At 45.7% G+C, this 26,077-nt stretch overlaps 11 protein-coding genes across 11 annotated transcripts; 7 read left to right on the top strand and 4 right to left on the bottom strand.

The window, feature by feature from the left end:
* Positions 1-437: 437 nt before the first annotated feature.
* GLAREA_04747 (uncharacterized protein) lies at positions 438-2,626 on the bottom strand (the record flags this gene model as incomplete). The annotated part of the gene is made up of 3 exons (XM_008087124.1): positions 438-1,996; positions 2,048-2,278; positions 2,395-2,626. 3 exons carry the CDS (start codon positions 2,624-2,626, stop codon positions 438-440), a joined length of 2,022 nt encoding a protein of 673 aa, XP_008085315.1.
* A 1,336-nt stretch (positions 2,627-3,962) lies between these two features.
* GLAREA_04746 (uncharacterized protein) lies at positions 3,963-4,262 on the top strand (the record flags this gene model as incomplete). Its single annotated transcript, XM_008087123.1, has 1 exon — positions 3,963-4,262. The coding sequence occupies one exon, from the start codon at positions 3,963-3,965 to the stop codon at positions 4,260-4,262; it is 300 nt and encodes a 99-aa protein (XP_008085314.1).
* A 1,100-nt stretch (positions 4,263-5,362) lies between these two features.
* GLAREA_04745 (uncharacterized protein) lies at positions 5,363-6,232 on the bottom strand (the record flags this gene model as incomplete). The annotated part of the gene is made up of 1 exon (XM_008087122.1): positions 5,363-6,232. The coding sequence occupies one exon, from the start codon at positions 6,230-6,232 to the stop codon at positions 5,363-5,365; it is 870 nt and encodes a 289-aa protein (XP_008085313.1).
* A 492-nt stretch (positions 6,233-6,724) lies between these two features.
* GLAREA_04744 (LCCL) lies at positions 6,725-10,143 on the bottom strand (the record flags this gene model as incomplete). Its single annotated transcript, XM_008087121.1, has 3 exons — positions 6,725-7,399; positions 7,689-9,646; positions 9,756-10,143. 3 exons carry the CDS (start codon positions 10,141-10,143, stop codon positions 6,725-6,727), a joined length of 3,021 nt encoding a protein of 1,006 aa, XP_008085312.1.
* Positions 10,144-10,640: 497 nt separating this feature from the next.
* GLAREA_04743 (Calcium ATPase, transmembrane M) lies at positions 10,641-14,090 on the top strand (the record flags this gene model as incomplete). The annotated part of the gene is made up of 4 exons (XM_008087120.1): positions 10,641-10,895; positions 10,951-11,216; positions 11,378-11,994; positions 12,049-14,090. 4 exons carry the CDS (start codon positions 10,641-10,643, stop codon positions 14,088-14,090), a joined length of 3,180 nt encoding a protein of 1,059 aa, XP_008085311.1.
* A 1,021-nt stretch (positions 14,091-15,111) lies between these two features.
* On the top strand, positions 15,112-17,114 carry GLAREA_04742 (uncharacterized protein; the record flags this gene model as incomplete). The annotated part of the gene is made up of 7 exons (XM_008087119.1): positions 15,112-15,522; positions 15,569-15,949; positions 16,023-16,042; positions 16,092-16,263; positions 16,311-16,399; positions 16,463-16,737; positions 16,801-17,114. The coding sequence occupies 7 exons, from the start codon at positions 15,112-15,114 to the stop codon at positions 17,112-17,114; spliced, it is 1,662 nt and encodes a 553-aa protein (XP_008085310.1).
* Positions 17,115-17,843: 729 nt separating this feature from the next.
* GLAREA_04741 (RTA1-containing protein) lies at positions 17,844-19,219 on the top strand (the record flags this gene model as incomplete). The annotated part of the gene is made up of 4 exons (XM_008087118.1): positions 17,844-18,242; positions 18,301-18,436; positions 18,482-18,852; positions 18,902-19,219. 4 exons carry the CDS (start codon positions 17,844-17,846, stop codon positions 19,217-19,219), a joined length of 1,224 nt encoding a protein of 407 aa, XP_008085309.1.
* A 643-nt stretch (positions 19,220-19,862) lies between these two features.
* On the top strand, positions 19,863-20,624 carry GLAREA_04740 (uncharacterized protein; the record flags this gene model as incomplete). The annotated part of the gene is made up of 2 exons (XM_008087117.1): positions 19,863-20,038; positions 20,093-20,624. The coding sequence occupies 2 exons, from the start codon at positions 19,863-19,865 to the stop codon at positions 20,622-20,624; spliced, it is 708 nt and encodes a 235-aa protein (XP_008085308.1).
* Positions 20,625-21,292: 668 nt separating this feature from the next.
* GLAREA_04739 (uncharacterized protein) lies at positions 21,293-22,080 on the top strand (the record flags this gene model as incomplete). Its single annotated transcript, XM_008087116.1, has 3 exons — positions 21,293-21,486; positions 21,544-21,579; positions 21,633-22,080. 3 exons carry the CDS (start codon positions 21,293-21,295, stop codon positions 22,078-22,080), a joined length of 678 nt encoding a protein of 225 aa, XP_008085307.1.
* Positions 22,081-22,915: 835 nt separating this feature from the next.
* On the bottom strand, positions 22,916-24,616 carry GLAREA_04738 (uncharacterized protein; the record flags this gene model as incomplete). Its single annotated transcript, XM_008087115.1, has 1 exon — positions 22,916-24,616. The coding sequence occupies one exon, from the start codon at positions 24,614-24,616 to the stop codon at positions 22,916-22,918; it is 1,701 nt and encodes a 566-aa protein (XP_008085306.1).
* A 213-nt stretch (positions 24,617-24,829) lies between these two features.
* Positions 24,830-25,719, top strand: GLAREA_04737 (RNase III; the record flags this gene model as incomplete). Its single annotated transcript, XM_008087114.1, has 3 exons — positions 24,830-25,229; positions 25,286-25,521; positions 25,573-25,719. The coding sequence occupies 3 exons, from the start codon at positions 24,830-24,832 to the stop codon at positions 25,717-25,719; spliced, it is 783 nt and encodes a 260-aa protein (XP_008085305.1).
* Positions 25,720-26,077: the final 358 nt, after the last annotated feature.

Here is a 26,077-nt window from a genome sequence, read left to right as displayed (position 1 = left end):
GTCGCGACGTTTCGAGCATCTCAATTGCAATCAGAACTTCATCAGCGCTAGAGTAAGATAAATTCTAAATTAGACTGAAGATCCTGGAGGAAAGTTGCATATTAAAGCTTTACATTGGAATAGCCAAGATCGAGTTATATGATGCTTTTGCGGAAATATCGAGTCTGTACTATATCCTAGGAACAAAAACACAAAAGGTTGCAAGAGTCTAGAACTAGAGTACAGTTCCAAAAATCAAAATAATCAAAGCAATCAAATTTATTATGATAACCTTAATTTGATATGATTGCGGATTGATTACCTCGACTGTTTGATTGGTTACAGAGAAGTCAGGTTAGTTACAGTAATCAAAGATCTGAAACTAATCATGATTACTTTGATTTTGATTCGATTACCTACCCTAAATCAAATCAAATCAAATAATTTAATCCACGGAACTATACTAAAAAGATATCTCTCTCCTTCAGCCGATCTTCCAATGCATCTTTAAACAGTGGAACTCCACCTTTAAGATATCCGATTCTCTCGTACGCTCCTTTCACCTCTGCAGACGGACAGATGGCTAATCCATAATAGAAAGCCATATTGAAACCCCAATTCTCTCTGGAATCGCGCGCCACTAACAAGAACAGTATCTCTCTTTCTAGACTTAAGTCTGCGTAGTCTGGCAAGAACTTTACTTTGTGGAATTTTAGAAAACCGTCGAATTGTTGCTTTTTAGACGTGAAGATTGTGGCTCTCAACACGAAACCTCTGACGTGAAGCTTGGTTTTGAAAGGCGGCATCTCTGAAAGAGGTGACAGGACAGCGACACGACAAATGAACTCTAGTTCTTTTGTTTTGTCATATGTATTTGTGACTGGTACTGCCATCTCTAGCCAAGACCATGATGGGGACTGATTTTTTCTTGCTCTAACATCATTCACTTGAAGCCTCTGAAGTTTTGATGGCTTTTCGACCAGCCAAAGGATCTCGAAATTCAAGAATTGGATCCATAATCCGTGCATGTTCATATAGTCTGTGACTTCCTCAAGGTATTGTATGATACCTCGGACGGCGACTGGGCGATCACTGTTAACAGTTATTCCTGACGCAGGATAACTTCGCATCAAATCAGACCAGAATTCAAAAATCGAGAATACTGGCTTTTCTGAGTGTAGTTCTCCCTTGACGTGTGGCACGACAGGCAAGAGAGCTTTTGGGTTCGGATTTCTTAACCCCAGAAACTCATCAAACTCGCTTGTTGAGACCTGGTTGCACTCCCACGTCAAGATCTCTCCAAAACATAGATTTCTCGGCGATAGCATTCGTTCCTGTATGACCCATGCTCTTTTAAAAAGTGGTGCTTGTTCGAACGCCTGTTTCCTCCACCAGGCAGTTGATTTCTGTGGAAAGACAGTCACAGCATTGCCGTTACTGTCCGCTTCTGTAAGCTTGCACGGAAGATGCATCAATGGGTTTCTTGATGCGAAGCAGCCTTGTTCACTACTTTTTGCTCCCTGTGCCGATATGGTGAGTGTGGAGTTTTGGTAAACCTCACACATCTGTTTCGATTCATGGTCCCAATCGTCGGGCTCATCCTGAATAATGCAGAGAGAATCCACCCAAATGTATTGCACATCAAACCAATTTGTAATTCTGATTGCATCTTGGATACTCTTTTGTAATCGTGCGACAGATATTCCCACCTGAAGCTCATCATAGGTAGCGTGGGTAAGTTTGAACTTTTGGTCTCCTCCCCAGCAATAACTCAGAGTCAAGTACCGTGGTTTTGGCCATTGGCTGGTGGGATAAGTCAAACGAACAATCCCGTCAGTATTGACAGAGCTGACATCTAGGAGTCGAGTTGGCATAAAATTTGGGTCTCTTCGAAGGAGAGTACATGTGCCGTGATTAGATAAACACTCTTTTAACTTGTGCCTGGCCCATTCTCGAGACTCTGTCGATGCTGTAGAATTCGAAGTGGGGCTAGAAAGCAGGTATTCTACCGGGTAATCTATTCTTGATTACAGGAAGTTAAATTTTCAGTTTCCGAGGGGTATCTTACTATTGACATGCAGTTCGAACATCCTGTCAGTATCTAGACGTGCGGTCGAAAGAGGTGCCAGAGGCGCTGAACTTCCACTCAATTCATCTGGTCCGTCGGCTTCAATGCCATTAGGCTTGACTCTAAGGTTGAATGCCCACTCATCTCCATAAGGCGGATCATAATTATTTTCTAGAGTAACAACCAGCATTTCTGATGATTCTTCGGAGAACACATGGCTTACGCTTGAGCCTGTCAGAGCGTTAGAAACTAATATCGTGCAGAGATGACATCCCTCATTTGCAGCACTTTGCACATCTACGAATGAATTGTGTGAAAACCTCTCTGTAATATCTGATGAGGTGTACCGATTCCCTCTTCTCTCCGGTGCTTCATAGATCCAAGATCGAAGTTCTCGGCACTTTTCGCACAGCTGGTGTAAAACAGACTTGTTGTCTGCATTGGGACTCGTATCATGCCCTTCGAATGGTACGAAGCGTCCTGGCCAATATATGTTTGGAGGTATGCAAACTGTATCAGGGCGATTCCGTTGGTTGCTGTTCCGTATGATAAGGTCTTCCAAGCTGCAGGAAAGTTCATCGAGGAGTTCGTAGACTGACTTCGGAACTGGACCTTCATACCCTCGATTTTTACGCGACATAATCACCCTTTAGATAGTTCTAGATTTGAAAAGTACTGGTGGGCTCGAATTCTCAGCAAACTATGAAGTTACAATGTTGTGGCGCCTAAGTGATGGCTGCAGCCACGATTGAGGTTTTCGCTTAGTGAGCCAATGAAACATTAATCAGTCACTGATAAATCGTTCCAATAGTAGACTGCCAGATGCGTAGGGAGCTAAATATACACGTAGTGATAGTCAGCAATGGGAAGCGCGATGGAAGCGTGTTGATAAAGTTCCCTTGTAAATGTTCCAAACTTTGCCGACATTTAACTACCTCAGCACGCTTTTGCAACTCACTTTCATCTACCCTTGAAAGTAAACCTGATATAGCGCAAACACTGAAATTTCCTGCATGATCATTGTGAATTCCGTTTGAAAATCTGTGGTGGCTGTTAAAGATGTGAGATGACCTACAAAAAGCCTTTGTTTCGCAATGGATCAGCCACGACACATGGTACTCCTACATTTTTACTTCTTGATTTGGACAAAGCAGATACACCTTTCTTGTTCAATCAGACTGTACAGAAAAACAACTCGTACTACAATGCACTTAATAATCATTGAATTCCAAAGTGAAAATTCTCACCTCATCCCGTGTCATTTTTTCCTCGAGGGTGTACATATTTTCAAGTCATTTTTCTTGTCTTCATATCAAGCTTGGATACCAACGGACAAAGTGGTATGTCAGCCCCAAGTAAGCCTCTGAGGCTTCAGGTCATTTCTGACTTGCATTTAGAAGAAAATCGTACGTACCAATACGAAATCCCAGTCAAAGCAGACTACCTTTTGCTTCCGGGTGACATTGGTAGTGCCACTAAGTCAGAGCAGATGGTTCTATATCGAAGATTTCTCGCATTCCAGTATACCATATTCAAAAAGGTATTTCTTGTCGCTGGAAACAATGAGTTCAAATGAGACTTCCCAATGATATTTGATGGACATGCATTCGGTCTCAAAGCCATGAGAAGAATGGCAGAACATCCTAGCATGCAAGGTCGTCTTGTAGTGATGGAGAACGATTACTTTGAGTTCCGTGATGAGGGGTACAATGTCGTTCTTCTAGGTTGTACACTCTGGTCGCAGCGACTGGAATCACAGCCACGGGCTATGCAGCTAGACGCTTGTATTCCGGGCTGGCTAATCTAGGGTTGGTCTGGGGAGAAAAACAACGCAGTTTTTAAGAAATCTCTCACATATCTCAAGAATATGGTAGCGAACATTCGACAACGAGATCCACATCTTAAAATCATCATCATGACACATCATGCACCTTGTACGAGTGGCACGAGCAATGCCCATGTCGACGGCAAGAAAGGTGATATGTGGAGTGGTTTCCAGACCGATCTTTTAGATGGTGAAATTCCCAAACTTCGTGAGGGTGATGCCTGGGTCTTTGGAAACACTCACTTTTGCTGTGATTTCCAACGTAATGGAGTTCGTGTTTACTCGAATCAGTATGGAGGGAACGTCGCCGTCGAGCATCGAGAAGCGCGAGCTGCTGCAGGAACACCTTTGGCTATTGAGTTTGATGTCGAGAAAGTTTTTGAAATTTGAAGCGTCTCATCCAAGCTAGACTTACCCATTTGAATAGCTGATCAGCTCAAATTAAACCCATAGTGTTCTTGATTCTAATCGAACCATTTTCCATCACTTACCTACCAGATATCTGCTTTTGCCAGAACAAAAAATCAGCATTGCCTAGAAATTCCTCGAAGCAGATATCTGCAAATTATTGAAATCAAAATATGACCCATCCAAAAAAATTATTCATGTTCGCAAAATCACCGTACGTTAATAAACCCAAGCCTACTATGTATATTAACAAAGCACTAAGAACAACCGATGTCGTCCGATCTCATTCGTGGTTTTGTTGCATATCGCACTTTTCTGACATCGTTCCCACACCGTGTCCACACCGTTTATCATTTCCACACCGTTAGCATCTCTAACACCGTTTCCACACCGTTCCCACACCATATTCACACCGTGTTAACACGGTTAAGCGAGATTAGACGAATACGCAATACGACGGGAGGGGACTTAATCGTCTATTGGCTTTCGAGATTGTATAGACACTGTATATTATGCACATATAGGTTCCAGTGTAAGTAGGATGTGTGAGTAAGTTGGAAAGATTGAGGTGGTTGCAGGTTGAAGTGGTGAAAAAAAGGGCCAAAATTGGGACCAAGGAGAAGTGAACCCCCTTAGCACAACGAGATGAGCGATATGTTACATTAGACAGAGGAATCGTTACTCCGTCATAAGAGTATTTCGAGGATATTTTTCATTGTGTAGTTTAGAAAGTAGACATGCGATTAAAGTATCTTGTTAATGCCTTGTACACGATTGTGGATTGCTTCCGTTCTTAACAGGCTGGACTTGACGGTATTTAACTTCCTTTTCCGACCCTCAATCCTCTTGATAGCCCCAATGGTGTTTATTATGTTGTAACTTGGATCTAAGCTTAGATCAGGAAACAGACTGTTTAAATTAGCATAATTGCACATTGATTAAGAATAGGGGTCTTCACTTTTGGATCACTGCTTGACTACTCACCCCAAACTTCTGCAACTCTTGTTGTAACGTTGAAGTTTCAACCAATCGAATCCAGTTCTCACATAAATCATGAGATTTTGAAAACCATCCCAGAAGCCTCATGAAAGTTCAAACTCCTCAATTTCAGAGTTCTGGCCATCAAACCGCTCCAAAACCTCTCCGCTCATAAACTCATGCAGGTAAAACTCCCCAATGACTTCATACGAGTGGATTTCAGAACGAGGGCGAAGAACCAAAGGAATGCTACAACCAAGTAATACAACAATCTTATCTCCCTTTTGGACTCGACAGGGTCCCATACCAATGTACCCGGTATTCGTGGTAACCAATCTTCGTGTCATGCTCTTTGTCGTGTCTTTGAATCTTGATAGAAATACATCTCTTGTCGGAATATCCACGTCACCAAGTTGTGCTGGATCAACTGCAAGACATATATTCTCTAACGTGTCGCCATAGATCAAGAGCGACCTATTGAGCTCGAACCAGTTTAGGAAGTCTGAAAGGGCATTTTCGGGGTGTCGCATTGCTGTGAGACATAAGTCCAAGAAAGAGGAACCGAAGAAGCCTGGTGGTGTTGCGGATATGAGATATCGATCTTTACGATCTAGAACTAGGCAGCGAGAGACATCATCTAGGATTGCCAGGGCATTCTCAGAACTCAAGTCCCCTTCTGAGTATCGAGTAGTGTTGAACGGAGATGATGAGTTGATGAGCTGATGTATTTGCACTTGAACATCTGAGTTCTCGGTCGCTCCAGTCCAGTTCCGATGGTTGACTATTAGACCACCAATGCCATCAACGTAGTCTACAAACACACCTTTGCATTTGAGTATCTTTAGATTTTCCGAAAACTGCACATCTGGAAGAGAAGTCCCTGCCGCAGCGTAGGCTACAGAATCTTCATGAACTGCAATTTTGTCCACCGGCCGAAAATTTCCAATGTGAGTTCGAGGACTCTGACTTGCCATTACTGGTATGACAAAAGCTTCTGTCTGGACCTGCCAGTCCTAAACCCACGAAGGGATGGCTGGACCTAATTCTACTGCCCGAGCTTCTGAGAAGAATATGTGCGTGAAACAGATAATACCCAAAGACCTATGTGTTTCCACAAAACTCCGAACCAATCTTGCATATGCCACGCCAACGTCACATTCATAATCAGGCACATATCCCAGCGTCTGACCCTTAGCCAAACCAAGCAAAGCATTAATCCGATCCCTCTGATCCGTCGCCTGAGAATCGCTTCCGTAAGCCACCAGGCTTATCAAAGGCATTTCACTGTTGTTCGCATACCACATCCGCAGTCTCCGTCGATTCCACGCCGGTTGCCAAGCTTGCAGAGAAAGAAGGGTATCATTGATATGTCGGCAGAGATATACAGCATGCATTGCGGCCATGAAATGGGCGCGAGATATGTGCTCCGTTCCGGAGTAGAAGTCGAATTTGCGGGATATAACGAATTATTGCAACGTCCAGACTCTGCGCCACCAAGGACGTAGAAATAGCCACTCAAGAGCTCTCCATTTTGCACGATCGTTTATTTCTGGAATCAAAGACATCTCTTCTGCCAAATTCAGATTCTTCTTGTTTCTTAGCATCACACGAAGAAATCTTATCGCCTCTACACCCATTTGATTAGTCGTATCTCCATCCGAAGAATTCCCAAGCCACCCTAAAGTGTTTTCGGCGCGATTATAGATATCTCCCATAAGCGCAACCTGAAACCCACGTTCATGAACCGCATCTCGATTCTTCTGCTGATTGATACAGATAGAGTCTATCCACCACCATTTCTCAGCCAGGCTCGGCGAATCGCAAATTAATTCCAGAATCGGATAAAGTGATTCCAAAACCTCGAAAGTATCGCCGTTGAGCAGGATTCGATGAGTATAGTTTGGCTTGCCCCATACGTAAGACAGTGTTTTGAAAGGAACACGTTCAGAGGGAGCTAATGAGAAGGATCTCAGCGTTCCGGTGTTTAAGCCTCCAGATGACCGGTGAAGACGAATGAGTCGAATTGTTGGTGTTGTTGTTTCTAGACTTGAATAAGGATAGGGGGGTGGCGGAAGAGGCGCGATGTTGCTGCGGTTCATCTTGAAGATGGGCAGAAAAGAGACTGATAAATAAGTCAAGATCTGATATTTGTTAGAAGTATCAAGGCTTTAGGCAGGATGTGCTACCCGGTTGGTGCAAGCTCATTCGCCAGAGGAATGACGAATATTTGGCGAGGGCGCTGCGCAATTTGTTTTCTGTCCGGGGCATCCAAATATAAATATATACAACTATGCTTTTATATACAAATCTAAATTTGACCCTCAACTCATAAATCATCAAATCATATCCTCCGCTCTAGATAAATATACAAGATATATGGTTTCGTTTACAACTCAAGTTTCAACTCATTTTGTGCCAAGCTCTCTTCACCAGGTCAACCTCTTCTTCAAAGGCCCTGGTCTTGAGTTTACTGGGCCCTGGCGCCATCTTCGTCCAGCTTCCATCCTTCTCCCAAACACCCGCACGAGTGTAGTCCCAAGCCTGACTGCCCTCCATGTACGCAAAGCGAAAATAGGTAGGCTCATCCTTCCATGACTCTCTCGTCCATTCAAAATACTTGTCACTGACAAAGCCCTCGTCGGTATAGCCCCGAAATCTTTCAACATCATTGACGAGGACTGAAATGCCATCAAAAGGCTCCGGCGGTGGAATCCAGGAAAATGAGATACTAGAAACATTTGGAGATAAATCTATGGCCGGCTGCGTAACAGTAGGGAGCTTCGAATTATGGGGAGCGTCTCCTTGAAGCGCAGCTGGCGTCTGGAGGACTGGATCAAATCCCCATCTCGCGATTCCATTGATGAACAGACCCAGCAAGATACCTTGGTAAAGAAGTGATGGGCGCGTTTGCATGCTTGTCCCTGGTAGAAAAAGAAGGGCGAGAATGTAGTGATGAATTCGAAGGCTAAGGCCAGGAAGTGTTAGTGATACCAGAATAGCACCGATAAAGAGTCCATAAATTCCAAGATAGCGAATCAGACGTCCCTCACGCCGAAAGAAGAATATTTGGCTGACGACAACTGATACTAAAAAAAGTATAATGAGAGCCAAGGCCAATTTGGCGCCCGGTTGCTGGTTGATGTCGTGCGCATTTAGACGTTGAATTGGGATCCATTCAAACGTATAATTAGACAGAGCACCAACCCAACATCCTCCTAACCAGAAAATAGTCTTCTCAATTTGTGCCGTAAGACCAACAAGCGCTCTTTGTACTCCCATATAACGATATATTACAAAAGCGATGAATGCAGCTGGAAGGAATTTGCCCAACAAATTCGATACAATGGCGGCAGTTGAACCAGTCATTGGCGGATCCGAGGCAAGTCCGACATGCGCAAAGAGGCCGATAAATATACTGAAGAAATATAACCCCGGCGATGTTGTAAATAGTGATAACAGTATAGTAAATGTCAATGAAACGAAGAGGAGCGACCAGCGCGGATCTTTTGCTTCGCACGTAGAGCCAGAGTGGAATGTAAAGGAGGAAGGAAAAGAAGCATCGAATCCGATGCTCTTTATGCCGTTACGGTTTGAGCTTAAGAAGCTGTTGCGTTCTCCCGTAAGTGCGACTATACCACATCCACCTTGGCTGTTGTCGATAATTCCAGCATGGATCGCGGAGCCACAAATGAAAGAATCGCTTCTATAATACGGCGCCGATGCATTTTCGGAAGGACCCCCAATGACCAAAGGTTGATACACGATTTCTTGGTCGCCAACCGCACGATTGTTCAAAACCCATGTACTTGCGCACTCGGCAGGGCACCTGAATGCAAAGCCGCCTCCGTTGAATGGCCTACAGTCGTTTCCATTCAATCCGCAACCGTTTCCAGGCACCCAGTACGTTGTTGTGCACCCGATGTTTCCTGGAGTCCCCCATCCTTCGATCTCGGTAGCCGTAGTACTTCCACGCATAACCAATGCAAAGGTCAAGATCCAGAGAAAATAGTAAGCAATCAAAAGCAAGATTCTATGCCTGCGTTTTGGTATATATCTATCCAATATTCGAATTGGTAGTTCTTGAACAATTGGTAGCAACGGGGAAATGGTATGAATATGGGGTGGCTCCGGGCCTCTCGCCCACCTCAAGGCCGACTTTGACACCCTTCGAATTGGTACTGGAATCCATCTCCAATGTTTATAAGAGCTCTGATCTTGCAGGAAGCGTGGGGTTGGGGGAGAACCATCGTCGGAGAGGTCGTCCATTGGTAGCAATCGGGACTGCTCCAGATCATCGATTGGATCGTCCGGGTGCTCATGTTGCTGGAGGAGACTGTAGCTCCTGCTCCCCTGCTCGTTGCTTTCTCCAGCCGCCATCTCTTTAAGACCTGAATACCATTAGAAAAGATCCCGGGAACGCCGGCGCAACTATAGCATACCTTCCTGCAACTGCAACTTAATGAGTGGCAACCCGGTCAAATATCTCTTCCAACATACTCAAGTCTTTGGATGTTTCTTCGAACTCGGCACGATATCCGTCTAGGCCAAGAAGATGTGGAATAAAATATGCAGAGTGCAACGAAGGAGGGACGGTGGTTTTGTTGTTGTGGAGGGACCGAGTATGGTCGGTCTTGGGAGAGGCGGGTCCGCCGTGGCAGCGGGATACCGGTAAGACGAGGGCCAATGAAATTGCCCTTCCAGAGCGTTTGTCTGAGTCAGCAGTGACATTGCCAATGCGTTCCGAAAAGCTGACTGCTTGGCAGGGCTCGGCTTCTAGCACGTGCGGGGTGCTTTCCCCAGACTTCCTGCCAGACCGGCACGTGATCATCGTCCCATTTTTCCCAAGGGCGCCGCGACAGCCAGCTCCCGACGTCCTCAACACCATTTTCTTGGTTGCTGCTTAAACCATCATGTGAACCAGTAGTTCCAGCCCTTACTATGCTTAAAAGCTGCTATTTTCATCATCTGGACCACTGAGGCAGCTACTCGATCATGTTGCCACCCGTACCAGAGTTGACCGTGGGCCAAGAGCATCGAACAATTCTAGCACGCTTGGCCGTGAATTGACGGCACTTGGAGGTCTCGTCCGTCGGTTCACGTTATGGAGGGGTTAATGGCTACTCCAATTAAACAGATTGAAGCTCTTCAACCCTTTGTTTCTCGGTCTCAAGATCGCTCATGACGTATGGTGATAGCTATTGCCAATTCTCGCCCAGCTCTTCCATCCTTATGCCAAGCGATAAACTCCAGCGACGTTGTCCATTATTTTCCCATTATTAGTCCGTTTCTGTTGGGTTAGGGAGTACAAAAGAATTAAGCTTCCCCCCTCCCCTCCGGTTCAGTTAAAGAACTCTTCATCTATAACACATTTCTTCTTTCAATATGTCACCCAAGAAGAAGTCAGATGAGTCCGAGACCCATGTGTCTGGTCAAGCCAACAAGCCGCTTTCCTTACCTCCACATGCTTTACCTTCAAATAAATTCATTGAAGAACTTGCTGTCAATGTCGAGGACGGACTTACGTCCGCAGAGGCTAAAACTAGACTCGAGCAATATGGCGACAACTCCCTTGACGAAGGACCTGGAGTTCAACCAGCCAAGATTCTCCTCAAACAAGTTGCAAATGCAATGATGCTGGTAATTATTCTTCACACCCTATCGTACTCTATCAATGAAGCTAACAAGATTCAAGGTCCTCTTAATGGCAATGGCAGTCAGTTTTGGTATTGGTTCCTACATCGAAGGTGGTGTTGTATGCGCTGTTATCATTCTCAACGTCGTTGTCGGGTTCTTCCAAGAATTCAACGCAGAGAAAACCTTAGACTCTTTACGCTCCTTAAGCTCTCCAACTGCGAGTGCTATCAGAGACGGCAAGAACGAAACTGTCGCTACAGCTCATCTTGTCCCTGGAGATATCGTGGAATTAAAGACTGGGGACGTTGTCCCAGCAGACATTCGGTATGTTGCTATTCTTTTGATTTTTTGTGTCTCTGGTTTCAGGTTATAAACCCCCACTGTTTAGTACCTCTGGGTATCATGGCGTGGATATATACCGATGTTTCTTCTGCAAATCTGTTCAATTTTGTTGTTGTCCTGGATATCTTCTGACGTTGAGGCAGATTACTGGAAGTCATGAATTTCGAAACGGACGAGGCACTTCTTACTGGAGAGTCACTACCAGTACAAAAGGAGGCCAACGGTGTTTACGAGCAGGATACCGGACCAGGCGACCGTTTGAATATCGCTTTCAGTTCTTCCACTGTTACCAAGGGTCGAGGTAGAGGAGCAGTATTTGCGACGGGAATGAAGACTGAGATCGGTTCTATCGCAGCGGCTCTCCGTGCAAGCGGTAAGAAAACAAGAGAAGTCAAGCGCAAGCCAGATGGTTCCGCCAAACCACACCGATATCTGGAAGCGTGGGGTAAAACCGCAGGCGACTTCGTGGGAATGTTCTTAGGAGTCAACGTCGGCACACCTCTACAACGTAAATTGTCCAAATTGGCAATTTTACTCTTTGGAATTGCAGTCGTATGCGCAATTATCGTCTTAGGTGCCAACGAATTCTCGCAGGATAGAGAGATTATCATTTACGCTGTTGCCACTGGTTTATCGATGATTCCAGCCTCGCTGATAGTTGTTCTTACTATTACAATGGCCGCTGGAACGAAACGCATGGTTCAGCGTAATGTTGTTGTCCGTAAATTGGACTCCCTTGAGGCGCTAGGCGCTGTCACCGGTATGTGCCCCTGCAGAAGACAAAGTTCATCCGACATGTGCTAACAATATCTAGATATTTGCTCAGACAAGACAGGGACGCTTACCCAAGGTAAAATGGTGGTCAAAAAGGCTTGGATACCTGCACGTGGTACATACTCAGTGGGCTCCAGCAATGACCCATTCGATCCTACCAGTGCCGACTTGTCCCATACCGCGACGCCTCCAAAGGACCAGAATGCTTCAGCGGAAAAGCAAGAAACAGGGGATGAAAAGGCGCAGTCTGCAGATGAATTACTAAACGACAACAACGAAATGAAAGACTTTCTCAACATCGCCTCCCTGGCTAATCTGGCACATATTCATAAGGCAGACGACGGTTGGAAAGCTCGGGGAGATCCGACTGAAATTGCGATCCAAGTTTTTGCCTCTCGTTTCGATTGGGGAAGGGAGAAGTTTACAGCTGGTGACTCGCCACAGTGGGAGCAGGTTGCGGAGTTTCCATTTGATTCCGATGTGAAGAAAATGAGTGTCATTTTCAAATCGAACACGGATGACAACGTCATGGTCTTTACTAAAGGCGCGGTAGAGCGTATCCTCGGCTCTTGCGTAAATGTGAAGAAATCGAGTACTGCAGAACCTGAGGATATGACTGAGGAGTATGAACAAGAAATCCTCGCCAATATGGAAGCCTTGGCGGCGCAGGGACTTCGAGTCCTTGCTCTTGCGAGCAGGAAATGGGACGGAGCTTCTGGTAAAAACGAACAACAAGACCGAAATGAGGTCGAACAACAACTCACTTTCCGAGGTCTTGTCGGTTTATATGATCCACCTCGACCTGAATCCGAGGGAGCTGTACGAGAGTGCCACCAGGCCGGAATTTCTGTTCACATGCTGACAGGTGACCATCCGGGTACTGCTCGAGCAATTGCAGCCCAAGTTGGGATTCTGCCACCAAACTCTTCTAGCTTGTCGAAGCCGATGGCTGATGCAATGGTCATGACTGCTAGTCAATTTGATAAGCTCTCCGATGACCAAATCGACGATCTCCCTGTTTTACCACTAGTTATAGCACGTTGTTCGCCTGCGACAAAGGTCCGCATGATTGATGCTCTCCATCGCCGAAATTGCTTCGCTGCCATGACAGGTGATGGTGTCAACGACTCTCCATCACTAAAGCGTGCTGATGTTGGTATTGCAATGGGACAAGCAGGTTCAGATGTTGCTAAGGACGCCTCCGACATCGTTCTTACCGATGATAACTTTGCTTCTATTCTCAATGCCGTCGAGGAAGGTCGTCGGATGTTTGACAATATCCAGAAATTCATCCTTCATCTTCTAGGTCAAAACATTGCCCAAGCTTGTACTCTCTTGATCGGTCTTGCCTTCAAGGATGAAAGCGGTCTCTCCGTCTTCCCTCTTTCGCCCGTCGAGATCATGTGGGTTATCATGGTCACTTCCGGAGCACCAGATATGGGTCTCGGATTCGAACGAGCTGTAGCTGGTATCATGGACCGTCCGCCACAGTCACTTAAAGCTGGCGTTTTTACCATGGAGGTAATGGTCGACATGTTAGTATATGGATTACTCATGGCGGCTCTATGTCTTGCGTCTTTTTCAGTCGTCATGTTCGGATTTGGTGACGGCAATCTCAGCACTGGCTGCAACGACTCATTCGAAGGCTGCGAAACCGTATTCCGAGCTCGAGCAACTACCTTTGTCTGCATGACTTGGTTTTCTCTTTTTCTCGCCTGGCAAATGATTGACATGCGCCGGTCGTTCTTCCGCATGAAACCAGATTCTCCATACATTTACACGCAATGGGCTCGCGATATTTGGGCCAATAAGTTCCTCTTCTGGGCTGTCATTTTCGGATTCGTTACTATCTTTCCAATTGTCTATATTCCAGGGTTGAACCGTGTCGTTTTCAAGCATACGGGTATCTCTTGGGAATGGGGCGTGGTTGTTGTCTGTGGAATTATTTTTATTGGTGGGTGCGAGGCTTGGAAATGGGGGAAGAGAGTCTTCTTCCGCAGGCGCGCTGTCACCGGACTTAAGGGTGACTTGTCCACCAGTATCTTCGCGAAGTACAACGCTGAAGAATGTGCAACTCCTTGAAAGGATTGTTACGCTGTTGGTTGGCGTCCAGGGAACATTTGCATTTACTAGGAGTTTGGGCTCTTTAATGGTGATTAGATATTAGCGCACATCTCACAAAGAGATCATTTTTCATATCCAAAATACTATTTTAGGTTAGATCTGAATTAATTTTATGGTATGGGAACTTGTTTTCGTAAAAGAGTACTCTTGAGTCGATCTATGAGGCCGGTAAGTTGTGAGCGATTGTGCTCGACATTTAATCCCGACATTTAATCCGAACGGAATTTCCTCTTTATCAATGTGATTCACGGTACAGACAAATCAATTGAGCGTTTACAAAGCTCGAAACTTAAGACAAACCTCTAGACATATGCGAAGTCACATGACTGTGTTGCGCAAAACGTGACAATATTTGGACCCCTTCCAAACGGAGCGCCGATAGATTTCCAGGTTCCTTCTCGCATACTTGTCAGCAACATCCATATATCCTTGCTTGCCACCTTATGTCTCTTCTATCGATATTATGATTGTCTTAATCGAAGTCTAAATATACTTCTGCTCGAAGTTTTCAGATTTTCATTCCAATGTTTTGTTCAACAGCTGGCCGTCGCGTCTATCCGCACCTCGATCGCAACGAGCGGCTCTGTTCTAGGTACTTCACAGCCGACTTATCATGATACAGCCACCAAATCTACCGGCCTGGAATTGTTGGAGAGATAACGCTGCAGCGTACATCGATGAGATAGGTAGGATACCACGTCGCTAATGAGTTGCAACACACGACTTTGTGCTTACTTGTGCATCGATTGGGGTACTGCAGCGCAGACATGCGGGGATTCAGGGATGCCATTTGATAGCATCGATTGAGCTAATTTTGGTGTGGTTGATAGGCAGGCACCATGTCTGGAGCAGTACCACGAATGAGATGTTGGTTCCACGACAATTTAAGTGTTGGCGACTGCTCTACTTGTGCTTCTTCGTTTGAGAATTTTCATCTACAAGCTATCTTTGTGAGAGTATAGCTTCTTATCCTGCATTCATGTCTTCGAAAGCAAATCACGTTATCGATGAGTCGAAGCTTCATGTCACTTCGATATTCCAGAAGACGGGTGATCATGCCGTTATCGATCATGTTGCTGATAGCGACGAGGAAGTTCTTTACGCATTAGGTTACAAACAAGAGTTCAAGCGAGACTTTTCTATTTGGTCCTCGTTCTCAGTATCATTTTCCATTCTTGGGCTTCTTCCTTCTGTCGCGTCGACACTGGGTTACAATCTTGGATATAGTGGTATAGCCGGGTCGGTATGGGGATGGGTCGCCGCTGGTATCTTGATACAATTCGTTGTGCTAGCAATGGCTGAACTTTGCTCGAGTATGCCTACCGCTGGAGGTCTGTACTACGCTTCAGCTGTACTTGCACCCGATGGATGGGGCCCTTTCTTTTCCTGGGTTTGTGCTCTAGAACCCATTCCCATACAGTCGTTGACCAATACAGGTGACTGGGTGGTCAAACTTCTTGGGACTTGTGACAGGCCCTTGCTCAGTTAATTATGCGCTTGCAGCCATGATTCTAACCGCCGCACAAATCGGGAACCCAAACTACCAGGTAGAAACTTGGCACGTATATCTCACGCTTCTAGGTCTTTTGATCTTTGAAGGTTGTTTGTCGATGAATTCCACAAAATTTCTCGGAAGGATGAATTTCGTGGGCGCTATCTTCAATGTGATCGTGGTTTTCGTCTTCATTATATGGATGACAGCAGGTTCTATTCATCCATTCAACTCAAATGAGCAAGTTTGGACTTCAAAAGGAATTGTCAACGGTACAGAGTGGCCTACCGGCTTTTCGTTTCTTATGGGCTTCCTGTCTGTGATCGTGAGTTATCTCCCTTTTATAGTCGATTTTGTTATTCGGTATAGATGCGGCAAGTAATGCTGACTTCTTCTAGTGGACCATGTCTGGATACGAGTAAGTTATCATAAAAGGCATTACTAGAGAAATGCTGACTTCTTGAAAGTGCGCCATTTCACCTATCAGAAGAATGCTCAAACGCAAATATCGCGAGTCCCCGAGCTATCGTCATGACGGGACAGTTCGGTCTTTATCTTGGTTGGGCAATCATTTTAGTGATCGCATATACCGTGAATGATGTGATGGATGTTGTCGCAGGCCCATACGGCCAGCCGATGGTAAGTCTGCTCATAGATTTAGGCAAGCTCAAGCTGATCAGTAACAGGGCAGCTTATGCTTACAAGTACTCGGCCCCAGAGCCGGACTTGCTATGTTTTCACTGAACATCATTGCTCAGTTTTTCGTTGGCACTGGGTAAGTAATTCGAATTATTGTTCTAGAAAATACGGCTTGAGCTAATGATTCATCAACTTTTAGTATTACCATCAGTGCTTCCCGTGTGACTTTCGCTTACTCCCGAGACGACGCCCTCCCATTCTCTCGATGGCTTAAGATGGTCAACAAGCGCACCAAGTCTCCTGTCAACGCGGTCTGGTTCTGCCAATTAATTGGTGCTCTTCTGGGACTTCTCATGTTTGCCAGTCCTATTGCAATTGGCGCAGTCTTTAGTATTGGTGCCATTGCTCAATATACAGCTTTCATCACACCGATTGCTTTAAAATTACTTGTAGCTGGTGACAAGTTTAGACCAGGTAAGCCGATCTAATAATTCGACAGACAAGCTTCCTGTTGTACAATCGCTAATTCTGATGAAGGGCCATGGCATTTAGGCCGTTTCTCTAAACCCATCGGAATAGTGGCATGCTCTTTTGTGCTTCTCATGATCCCGGTTCTGTGCTTCCCAGCAACTACGGGAAGTGATTTGGATCGGCTCAACATGAACTACTCGTGTCTAATTTACGGTGGCTCGATGTTTCTTGCCATGATGTTTTACGCAGTAGACGCCAGGAAGTGGTTCAAAGGGCCGCGTATCAACGTTGAACACTTGCTTCATATTTCCCAACTGGAAAGCAAAGAGACATCTGAGAACACAAGTCATGAAGTTACAAAAGATTCTAAGCTGGAATAAGAAAGGAGATGCAAATCCTCGATTGGGTAAGAATATATCATGTGTTACCAATATCTGGCACTGACGATGTGAATCCGTAAGGGATAAACTTTCCACATCCTTAACAAATAGCATGCTCGGCAATTTCCATACAATACCATCATCAGAAACTTCCAAGACATATCATTATTGTACGAAATAAGGCCCAGCGCAATTGGAGTCCCTACGGTGGCCGAGGTAAGTGAGATGGTGATTAGATGTTACATAATCCGCAGTATCCGTAATTTGATTGGTCGACTCGCATTCTCGGTCGTTTCGAACATCAATAGCTTCAACTCAGCAAGTGTCGCAGTAACTTTCGAAAACGCGGCCAAAAACGCGAAATCGTTGGTCAGAACCCGCGTGGGCCATTCAAATGTCTGGGTCCTCATTTCATCTCTTAGTCATTCAAAAACTAATACATATTTTTGACCCGGTTGAGCTTTCGCATTATCTGTCTGGGGCTGTGAAGCAGAGGTTGTCCCACAACCAGGGCCAAGTTTTGCTTATAATAAGACAAGCTGCCAAAGTCTTCAGTTATGAGCCATAACTTCCAGATTTAACTTTCATTGTTTAATCCGTTTTCTTTCGTTCTAGACTTGAAAAGCTTTTAGTCGGTCATTTCAATTGACATCTCCCAATTTACTGGGGGCTTGTGTACACAATTCGTTTTAATATTTCCCGTTTTCCCACGATCCTCAGACAACAGAAATGCAGCTCAACGGCCTCCTTGTGTTGGCAATTGCAACCGCAGGCGCCTCAGCAATTGTCCCTCTTCCATCCAAAACGCCCGTTCCTACGCTTGTCCACCGCGATGAGTTATCCACAACATCGTCTACACCTTTACCAACTGGAGACTTCATTGGGACACAATTTATCACACTTCCGGGAGAGACGAATGCATACTTCACGCGCCCAGCAGAGACGATTACCTTGGCTATACCTACTTGCATCCAGACTATCGTTCCCGACAAGAATGGCTATGTCCCACCAGGAACATGCGGTTCAAATTTTGCGTACTATCCTAGTTTTTCCGCTGCTATAGCTACCACCGTCATCTTCGGGATTCTGACTGGTGTGCATATTTTCCTCGCTGCTAAATGGAAAGCTGTAAGTAAAATTGTAATCTGGGAGCTTTTTATCGTATGCTGATGTGTTTGGACAACAGACATACTGCTGGGTCCTTGTTCTGGGTTCAATATGGGAGGTTCTGGCTTTCCTATTTCGCACTATTTCGACCAAGCACCAACAAAGCTCCGGAATAGTACTGGTATCACAACTCTTTATCCTTCTAGCACCGTTGCGTAAGATACTCTCGTCTCTTCTCAAATCCCGCTAACAAAATTCAGTGATAAACGCGCACTCCTATATCACACTAGCGCGACTTCTCCAAACCTTTCACCCAGCCCAAAAACTCCTAGGAATTCGCGCACATCATCTCTCACTTATCTTCGTCTGCCTCGATATCCTTGCTTTCGCAATCCAACTCACCGGTGGATCCTGGGCTTCTCCTACTGACTCTACGGAAAAACAATTGAAGGGGATACACATTTACATGGGAGGTATTGGAATCCAACAGTTCTTCATCGTGCTCTTTGTTGGTCTTTGTATCAAATTTCATACAGAGATGGGTGTGATCGACAGGAATGTTATTGTTGAAGAAAAGGGACGATGGAAGAAATTACTCTGCGCAGTTTATGCGAGCTTGGGATTTATTACTGTAAGTACTGTCCACAATCTGCCCAGTGAAATGCTAAACTATGATATAGATCCGTATTATCTTTCGTCTTGTGCAATTTACAGCGGGAAAAGAGGGAGAAACGAACAATCTTGTCGGAAAAGAAGTATACCTTTATGTCCTAGAAGCAGTACCTATGATTCTAGCAACTTTGTGTTTCATAGTCGTACATCCTGGCCCAGTTGTAGTGTCGAAAATGCCTTCTGTATTTGGGTCGTTGCGAAATAAGTTCGGAATTGGACGTGGAACACAAGGTAAGGCGTCTGAGTTGAAAGGTCTGGATTCGGAAAGGTCGGCCTATATGGAACTGCAGAATGATGCGGCGAGAGGATTTGAGGGTCGCAGATAGATTTGATAGGTGTATGTTATCCGTATGTATATTATGAGAACACTTAATCAATTTCTCAATACTTCCACGCCCGAATTCGCCAACGACGAAGTGTAGTTTCAGCCAATCTCCAATGGCTCCGCTTATCCGATAAAACAAAATTACAAAACTCAAACCACCAGCTGATCTCATCTTCACGAAACATCCATCCAATCCTCCCTCACCCACCTCGAAACATCCTCCTCCCTGAGAAACTTACCTAATCACCCAACGACCAATCACCTCCCCATCTCATCGCACACAACGCACCCCTAATCCTCCTCGCTTAACCACAACCACCCAATGACCACGCTTCAGGATGAGGCTTAGACTCCTCCATCCCTTTATCCACGGCGGAAAAGAATTGTTTCGCACATACATGTAATGTGGGAAATCCTTGTGCGTACATGAGGTTCTGGATTTAGGTTTGTTTCGTTTCGATTGCGGCGGATTGGCGTTTGAACCCCGCGGATGGTTTGGGTGTTTGTGTGATAAGAGTAATGGTCGGCTCTTTTTTGGAGGAGGTGCGTTGAGTGTTGAATTTTGTTTCTGCGTGGACTTTTAGAGGTCATTTGACGACGAGTAAATATCAAGCTCAATAAGTGGTGAATATTCGGAGTTCACAATGGTGTCTTTCATATTGAAAGCCGATGATAGATGGCCTGGGTTCTTACGCATCACACCTTATCTCTTCTTGATCATTCTCGGGAACTCGATTGCAATGTTCGGTATACAATTTTTTTCGGGTGGAAAAGGAATATATCCCGAGGTGGATGAGAGTGATATGCATTTCACTACCGCGTAAGTCCACAATCCAATCTTAAATATTATCAATTTTACTAATAGCAGCAATAGAACCAAACTCCCCACCATACTTTCACCCAGCATCCTCAACATCTTCTTCAGCTTCCTCTCCCTCTACACACACCACCACAACATCGCCTCACCCTCCCGCACCCTCCTACTCTCCACGCTCTTCCTCCTCATCTGGATAGGCCAATTCACATTCTGGACCTCCTGCGACATCGCCTCTCCCTCAGTCGTAGCGCCCATCCAACTCAAATTCTGCGACTCCTGGCGTCCATTCGCCGAATTCGGGGAATTGAATAACGAGTGGTTGATGGCGCGATTCGTGCTCGGATGGAGCACGCTGACGTATTGGACGCTGTTGGTTAGTTTTTCGGCTGTCGCGATGTGTTGTGAGAAGCTGAGAGGAGACTTTGAGAGGTGGAGTGAGGAGGAGAGGGCGTGGAAGGCGTTGGAGGGACAGGAGGGTATGGTGGGGGAAGTGGGAGGGGATGATGAGGAAGAGGAAATCGATGAGATGGATGTTATTTTGTCTTGGAGACTTTGTACGGCTGCTGAGACGAATGGGATGGCAGTTTGAGGATTTAAAAGCGTTTTCGTGTTTTGGAGTTTTTGGGCTTTGGGGTTTGGGTTCTAGGGGAATATCGTATAGCTAGTGCAGCAAATATACGGTAGATTTTCAATTTCATTATTTCGCTTACCCATTCTTCTATGCTCCAAAACTCACCACCAAACCCATATCGCCTTTCCCTTATTAAATTTGCAACTTTCCTCAGAAAAAAAATCCACATGACCTCCAAAACCCATCCCACATCCAGTAAGCAGCCCAAAAAATGTTGGTGTACACATTTGACATAATCACCAGCACGGCCACACCCACCCTCATCCTCCCTCCCAAAACATCCTTCTAGGAGCCTCAACATGACAAGCTACGTGAGTTTTGGCTTCAATTCCAACGCGCTTAATTATTAATTGATCATGTGTCGCTTCCCAGCGACTTAAACCTACGACCAAACTTCAAAATCAACCACCAAGTTCCAACACACGGATTTGCGCCACGACTATCCCGAATCTTTGGGCTTGCACTGCGCATCCTGAGTCCATATGGCTGCAATCCGCGCGCTTACCACATCATGTTTGCATTGTTGAGATGTGAGGAGTATATACATGTCCTGCAGGGCCCCTTATTTAGTTCCGCTTCAATGACTTCCCTCATCGCAAAACCAACTCAACAAAATCGGTGATAAGATGGCAATTTTCTTCGGTGCAGATAGAAGATGGACGGGTGGTGCTCGTCATGCACCACTAGCAAACTTGCTTGTGTTGATTTTTACAATTGCTGTATTTGTCATTTCTGCCATTTTGGCGACGCAGCTGAGGAGGGCTTCGGAGGGACAAGTTGATATGGGGAAGGCATGGGAAAGTGTGACGAATACATCTTCGTGAGCTCTATTTCTGCCAGTGCATTAAGCGCAAATGCTGACGATGGTGCGGAATAGTAAAGGACTTATCGATGAGAATATCCCTGGAAAAGTGTAAGACTTCTCGTGTTTTAATTGAACAAATCAAAACCTAACCATATATCCAGTGAAATCATATTCTTCGAAGCCACCACCCCATTGATCTCCATCCTCTACGGCATCACAATGTTCTTCCTCCACTGGTTCTCAAAAGTCGGACCCATCACCTCTCTCTGCACATCGGTCATCTTCCTCACAGCCTGGATCGTCCAACTCAGCATCTGGACCTCCTGCGACTTCTCCGAGATTAGCAACAGTCACCCACTTGGCTTCTGCTACAAATGGCCCGCCATCTCAGCCGATGGAACTTCACCCCTCCAGTACACGCGATTTTCATTTGCCATGTTTTGCATCTTTGGACATGCGGCGTTGGTAGCCTTATCGGCTGTTGCGGCGCGAAGGACACAGAGAGATGGGTATACGGATCATGGTGCCGGGAGGAAGAGAGGCTTGAGTAATGATTCTAGCTTTCGAACTAGTTTGAGTTTTGATGGGGAGATGAGGGATGAGCAATGACAACGATCGATCGATTTGAATCTTGAGGAGGGCGCTCTAGGAAGGCCGCAGTGGCTGAATTCGCAGAGCGTGGTGGTTCCTTGGCTGGGTTCAAATCGGACATGAAGTCTCGGTTCAGTGATTGGAGATCGGAGTTATCAGGTGGTGTTATGGGGTTGGTTGAAACAATCAACCAAAAAAGTGATACATACTTCCTTTTGAAAATGACAGACACAGACGTGGCCTTGTAAATAGCCTGGAATTGTTTCCGTATTGTTTGGCGATAGAGTGATATACCAGTCTGGCACGCGTAGTGCGAGCCTCCTCGAACAAAGTCTCAGTAAGTCAGATACTTGATTTTATCATTACTCTAGAACCTTAATCCCACAAATCAGCTACAACCAGCCCAGGCCAGAGACCATAGGGGGAAACATTGCGCCTCCTTTCGCTGGGGGTAATTTTGAGAGCCAAGATAGAATTTGATCGCAAGAAAGTTAAACTTTATCTCTAGTGGGAAGTCTTTAGCCTACGAGACCAACTTACAAGAGAAGTGGTTTCTTATCTGTGTATATGACCACTAAGTTTGTCAGCGTACAAGAGAAGGAAAAGAGGATATGAGAAGACATTGACCCACTAGTTCGGCCAAGTGGTGGGCTTTGTAAAGACAAGAATTGCATCAAAACAAGTTGATAGAAAGCCCACAATTTGACCCTACACAAAGGAAATCCGAGAGTGGCCCGAAATATACTTATTTTCATTATCCTGGGTATCTTGACTAAATTTTCATCAACGGCGCCAGCCTGCCCCATAAACGCCCATATCGCTGCCGCATTATACTGAGTGCAAAATTAAATATTCAAACTTTTGGCTTTTTCCTAATCATACTTGACCCAAGCACATTGACTGAAGGTACCAGCTGAGTAACCGGCGTAGGGGTAGGCGCTTGCACGTCTTCAGCTCCTACTTTTCTCTTCTTTTTAATCACAATCGTATTTATAGGGGTTGCAGAAGCGACACTAGTCGCGCTCTGCTCGACCGTTCTTTCACCCACAACTGTTTGCCCCCAAACTTTTCGCATGTTGCCCGAGACCCCAGATCGTACTTCACTAGTCCATCTTTTTGAACTTGAAGTTGCCAAGTCTAGATTTGCAAAGTCCAGGCGAAGTAGCAATTCTGTATTGCGCTTGTAGTCCGTTTCGTCTACGACAACTTGACCGCGGCCTGCAGAGGGCCAGTGGTAATAGGCTGTGGTGACTGGAATATTGAATGACTGATTCTTTGTATGGGTTTTGATCTTGGGCTGCCGAGGCATAATAACACCCGTAAGCTTTTTTTTCTTCTTGGGCGTTCCATCCAGTCTGGTCCTCGCAGTTGAGGTGGCTGACTGTTGCGGCTCTACTTTGTCTCTAGCTGACGGGCTTGGCGGCTGGATTTGCGATGAAGCTGTAAATGATGTGAGGGGGGATATGAGGGGCCCGAATGATGAGTCTGGGTCGATCAATGGCATCGAATAGTCGGCATCTCGCTCAGAACCTGCTGCGGTACTCTGGCTGTCCTCCATAACGTCACTTTTCTCAAGTGTTTTCGGCTCATATTTTGGTGTAAAAACAACCCATATAAAACCCACCATTCGACCCGCTGAACACTCCTGCCGATATGCCATCATCTCCCAGAACTGATCTATCGTCCTTACACTTCTCCATTGACCGTTTTGATTATCTGCGCCATTCGTGATCTCTTCGTCCAATTCGTCTAGGTAACGCGCCTTGGGGTCGTCCGGAAAATGTGGGACAAGGCATCGTGGTGGTACATCGTCCGAATGATGTGTTATCTGCCGTAATGGGTGGCCCACCTTCCATGGTTTTCTTTGTGTTGGCGAGCGTCTAGGAATATATGCACTTGTCTCGTGGACGTCAAGTCCAGGGACGATTAAATATCCCTCCGCCTTGTCCCATTTCGCACCACTCGAGATTGAGTCTGTCCCAGTCGGATTGATTATTGGATCCAAAACCCGACACCACCAGCGGACAAGGCCTCGATCATCCAAAACATGTTTCCCTTGATATTCAATACTACCAGGAAAGAGATATTGGTCTTGCGCCCTAGCAAAGAGGGAGATGACGCTCTTGATGTTTGAGCGCGAATGATGCTGGACCAGGTAGTCCAGAAAAGTTGCACTGATGTCTTTGAGTGGTGAAGAGGTGCCTTTCGGAAGGCCCAAGAGATGGAGGTATCCCGTCGAGTCTGCCTTCGATACGAAGAATGTCGTATCGTAAGCTGTAGAATAGATTAAGATTTCAATTGCAAATATCAAAACGTCTTCAGCACCTTCTGGTGCCGAACACTTTATTGACGCCGTCAAAAAGTGGCTCTCGCAATACGTTCGATCAGGACGAGTGCCAGGGGGTGCTGAATAGATGGCCGATGTACGAGTTGGCGGGGAAGAGAGGTGATGTATTAGAAAGCTGACATCTTTTGGTAGCACTGTAGCAAGTCGTTCCAACAACGAATTAGAAGCAATGGATGATCCAGTACTAGACCGTTCGTGAGCGGCCATATTAATAAAATGGCAAAGATAAAAAGTGTATATTCAAGAATGAGAAGCAGATGAAAGGTCAGAGCGCGACTGTGATCGGGGAGACGCGATTTAGTGCAGTCTTCCCTAATGCGGACTAGCGTACGGCCCGCAAAATAGTTCATGAAGCTCGAATATCGAGCAGACGACACAGGTCGCTTTCAACCTTGGTTCTCACACAACAATCCATATATGATGGCTTCAAGGTCAACCTGCCAGTCGTTACGAAGCTCTCTACGGCAATGTCGGCCTACGTGCGAATATGCCGGTTCTATATCCTCGCGGAAGTCCTCGATACGGCAAATCTCAGCAACCGCATCTAGATTAGAAGTTGATTGGAACGCCGACAAGTCAGAGCGGCCAAGATGGTCATATACGCCGGAAGAGATGAAAGCGCCATATCCATGGAAGCCACAGAGCGCAATGAAGTCGTGGACGACGAACAGTGATCCCCAAAAGCTGGACAGGTTCTATGTGAACCTTTTAGGAGAGGGTGGAGAGTCGGTCCTTACAGATGAGATCAAATGGCTGGCCATCACACACAAAAGCTTTGATCAGGGGAGACGTGGTTTCAATGATAGATTAGCGTTTCTAGGTTAGGAGTCCAGTATTCGGATTTGAAGGACATCGTATGCTAATTATTCTCAACAGGTCGGAGGATACTCACTCTACAAGCTAACCTTGCACTCGTCAGCTCTTCAACAGCAACGCAAACGCAAACACCAAGAAATCCCAAAGACACTCGTGCCCGGTTCGAACACCCAGCGTTGAACGGACTTAAAAACCTGTCAGATGCGCCAATTGGTGAGGTTCTAACGAAAGAAAGACTCGCCACTTTGGCGAAGACGATGGGAATGGCGCAAATCATGAGATGGCAGCCAAGAATGGTATAACCAACCCAAGCTCCTTGTGGAAGTGTAACTAACAAAACATGACAGCCGGATAAGTTGGAAGCGTCCGGGATCGATGTTGTTCTGAATACGTGTTTATATGCCATAGTCGGCGCGATTGCGTTACAGCGAGGAGGAGCGTACGCATCTGAAGTTGCGAAACAGAAAATATTGAAACCGCTGGGAATTTCATAGCGGGCGATAGGGATGGTTCAGCAGGGTGTAAAATACTGTACTATATGTGTAAACCCTCGAGGTACGAGTCTGGCAAAATGTCCAAAATATACCTCAAGATTACTCTTTTTGTAATAGAGCCTTGATCAGTCACCATGGAGTTTGATTCGTTGGCGCCTTTTCGTGGCAGCGTTTGTTAAAGATTGTTTGTCAGAAGACTCATTTCTCACTGGACCATTACACCTAACTTTTAGACGTAACTCTTCGTCACTCCATAGCGGACTAGTCCCTAGCCTACTATCATAAATACCTCCACGTTGGCCAATGATAGTAACGCAGCAGCTTTTTATACCTAACTCCCTCATAACTACTCCCTTTT

This window comes from Glarea lozoyensis, assembly GCF_000409485.1.
Source record: "Glarea lozoyensis ATCC 20868 chromosome Unknown GLAREA5, whole genome shotgun sequence".
Taxonomy (NCBI): Eukaryota; Fungi; Ascomycota; class Leotiomycetes; order Helotiales; family Helotiaceae; genus Glarea; species Glarea lozoyensis.
This window is presented reverse-complemented; position numbering and strand designations above follow the sequence as displayed.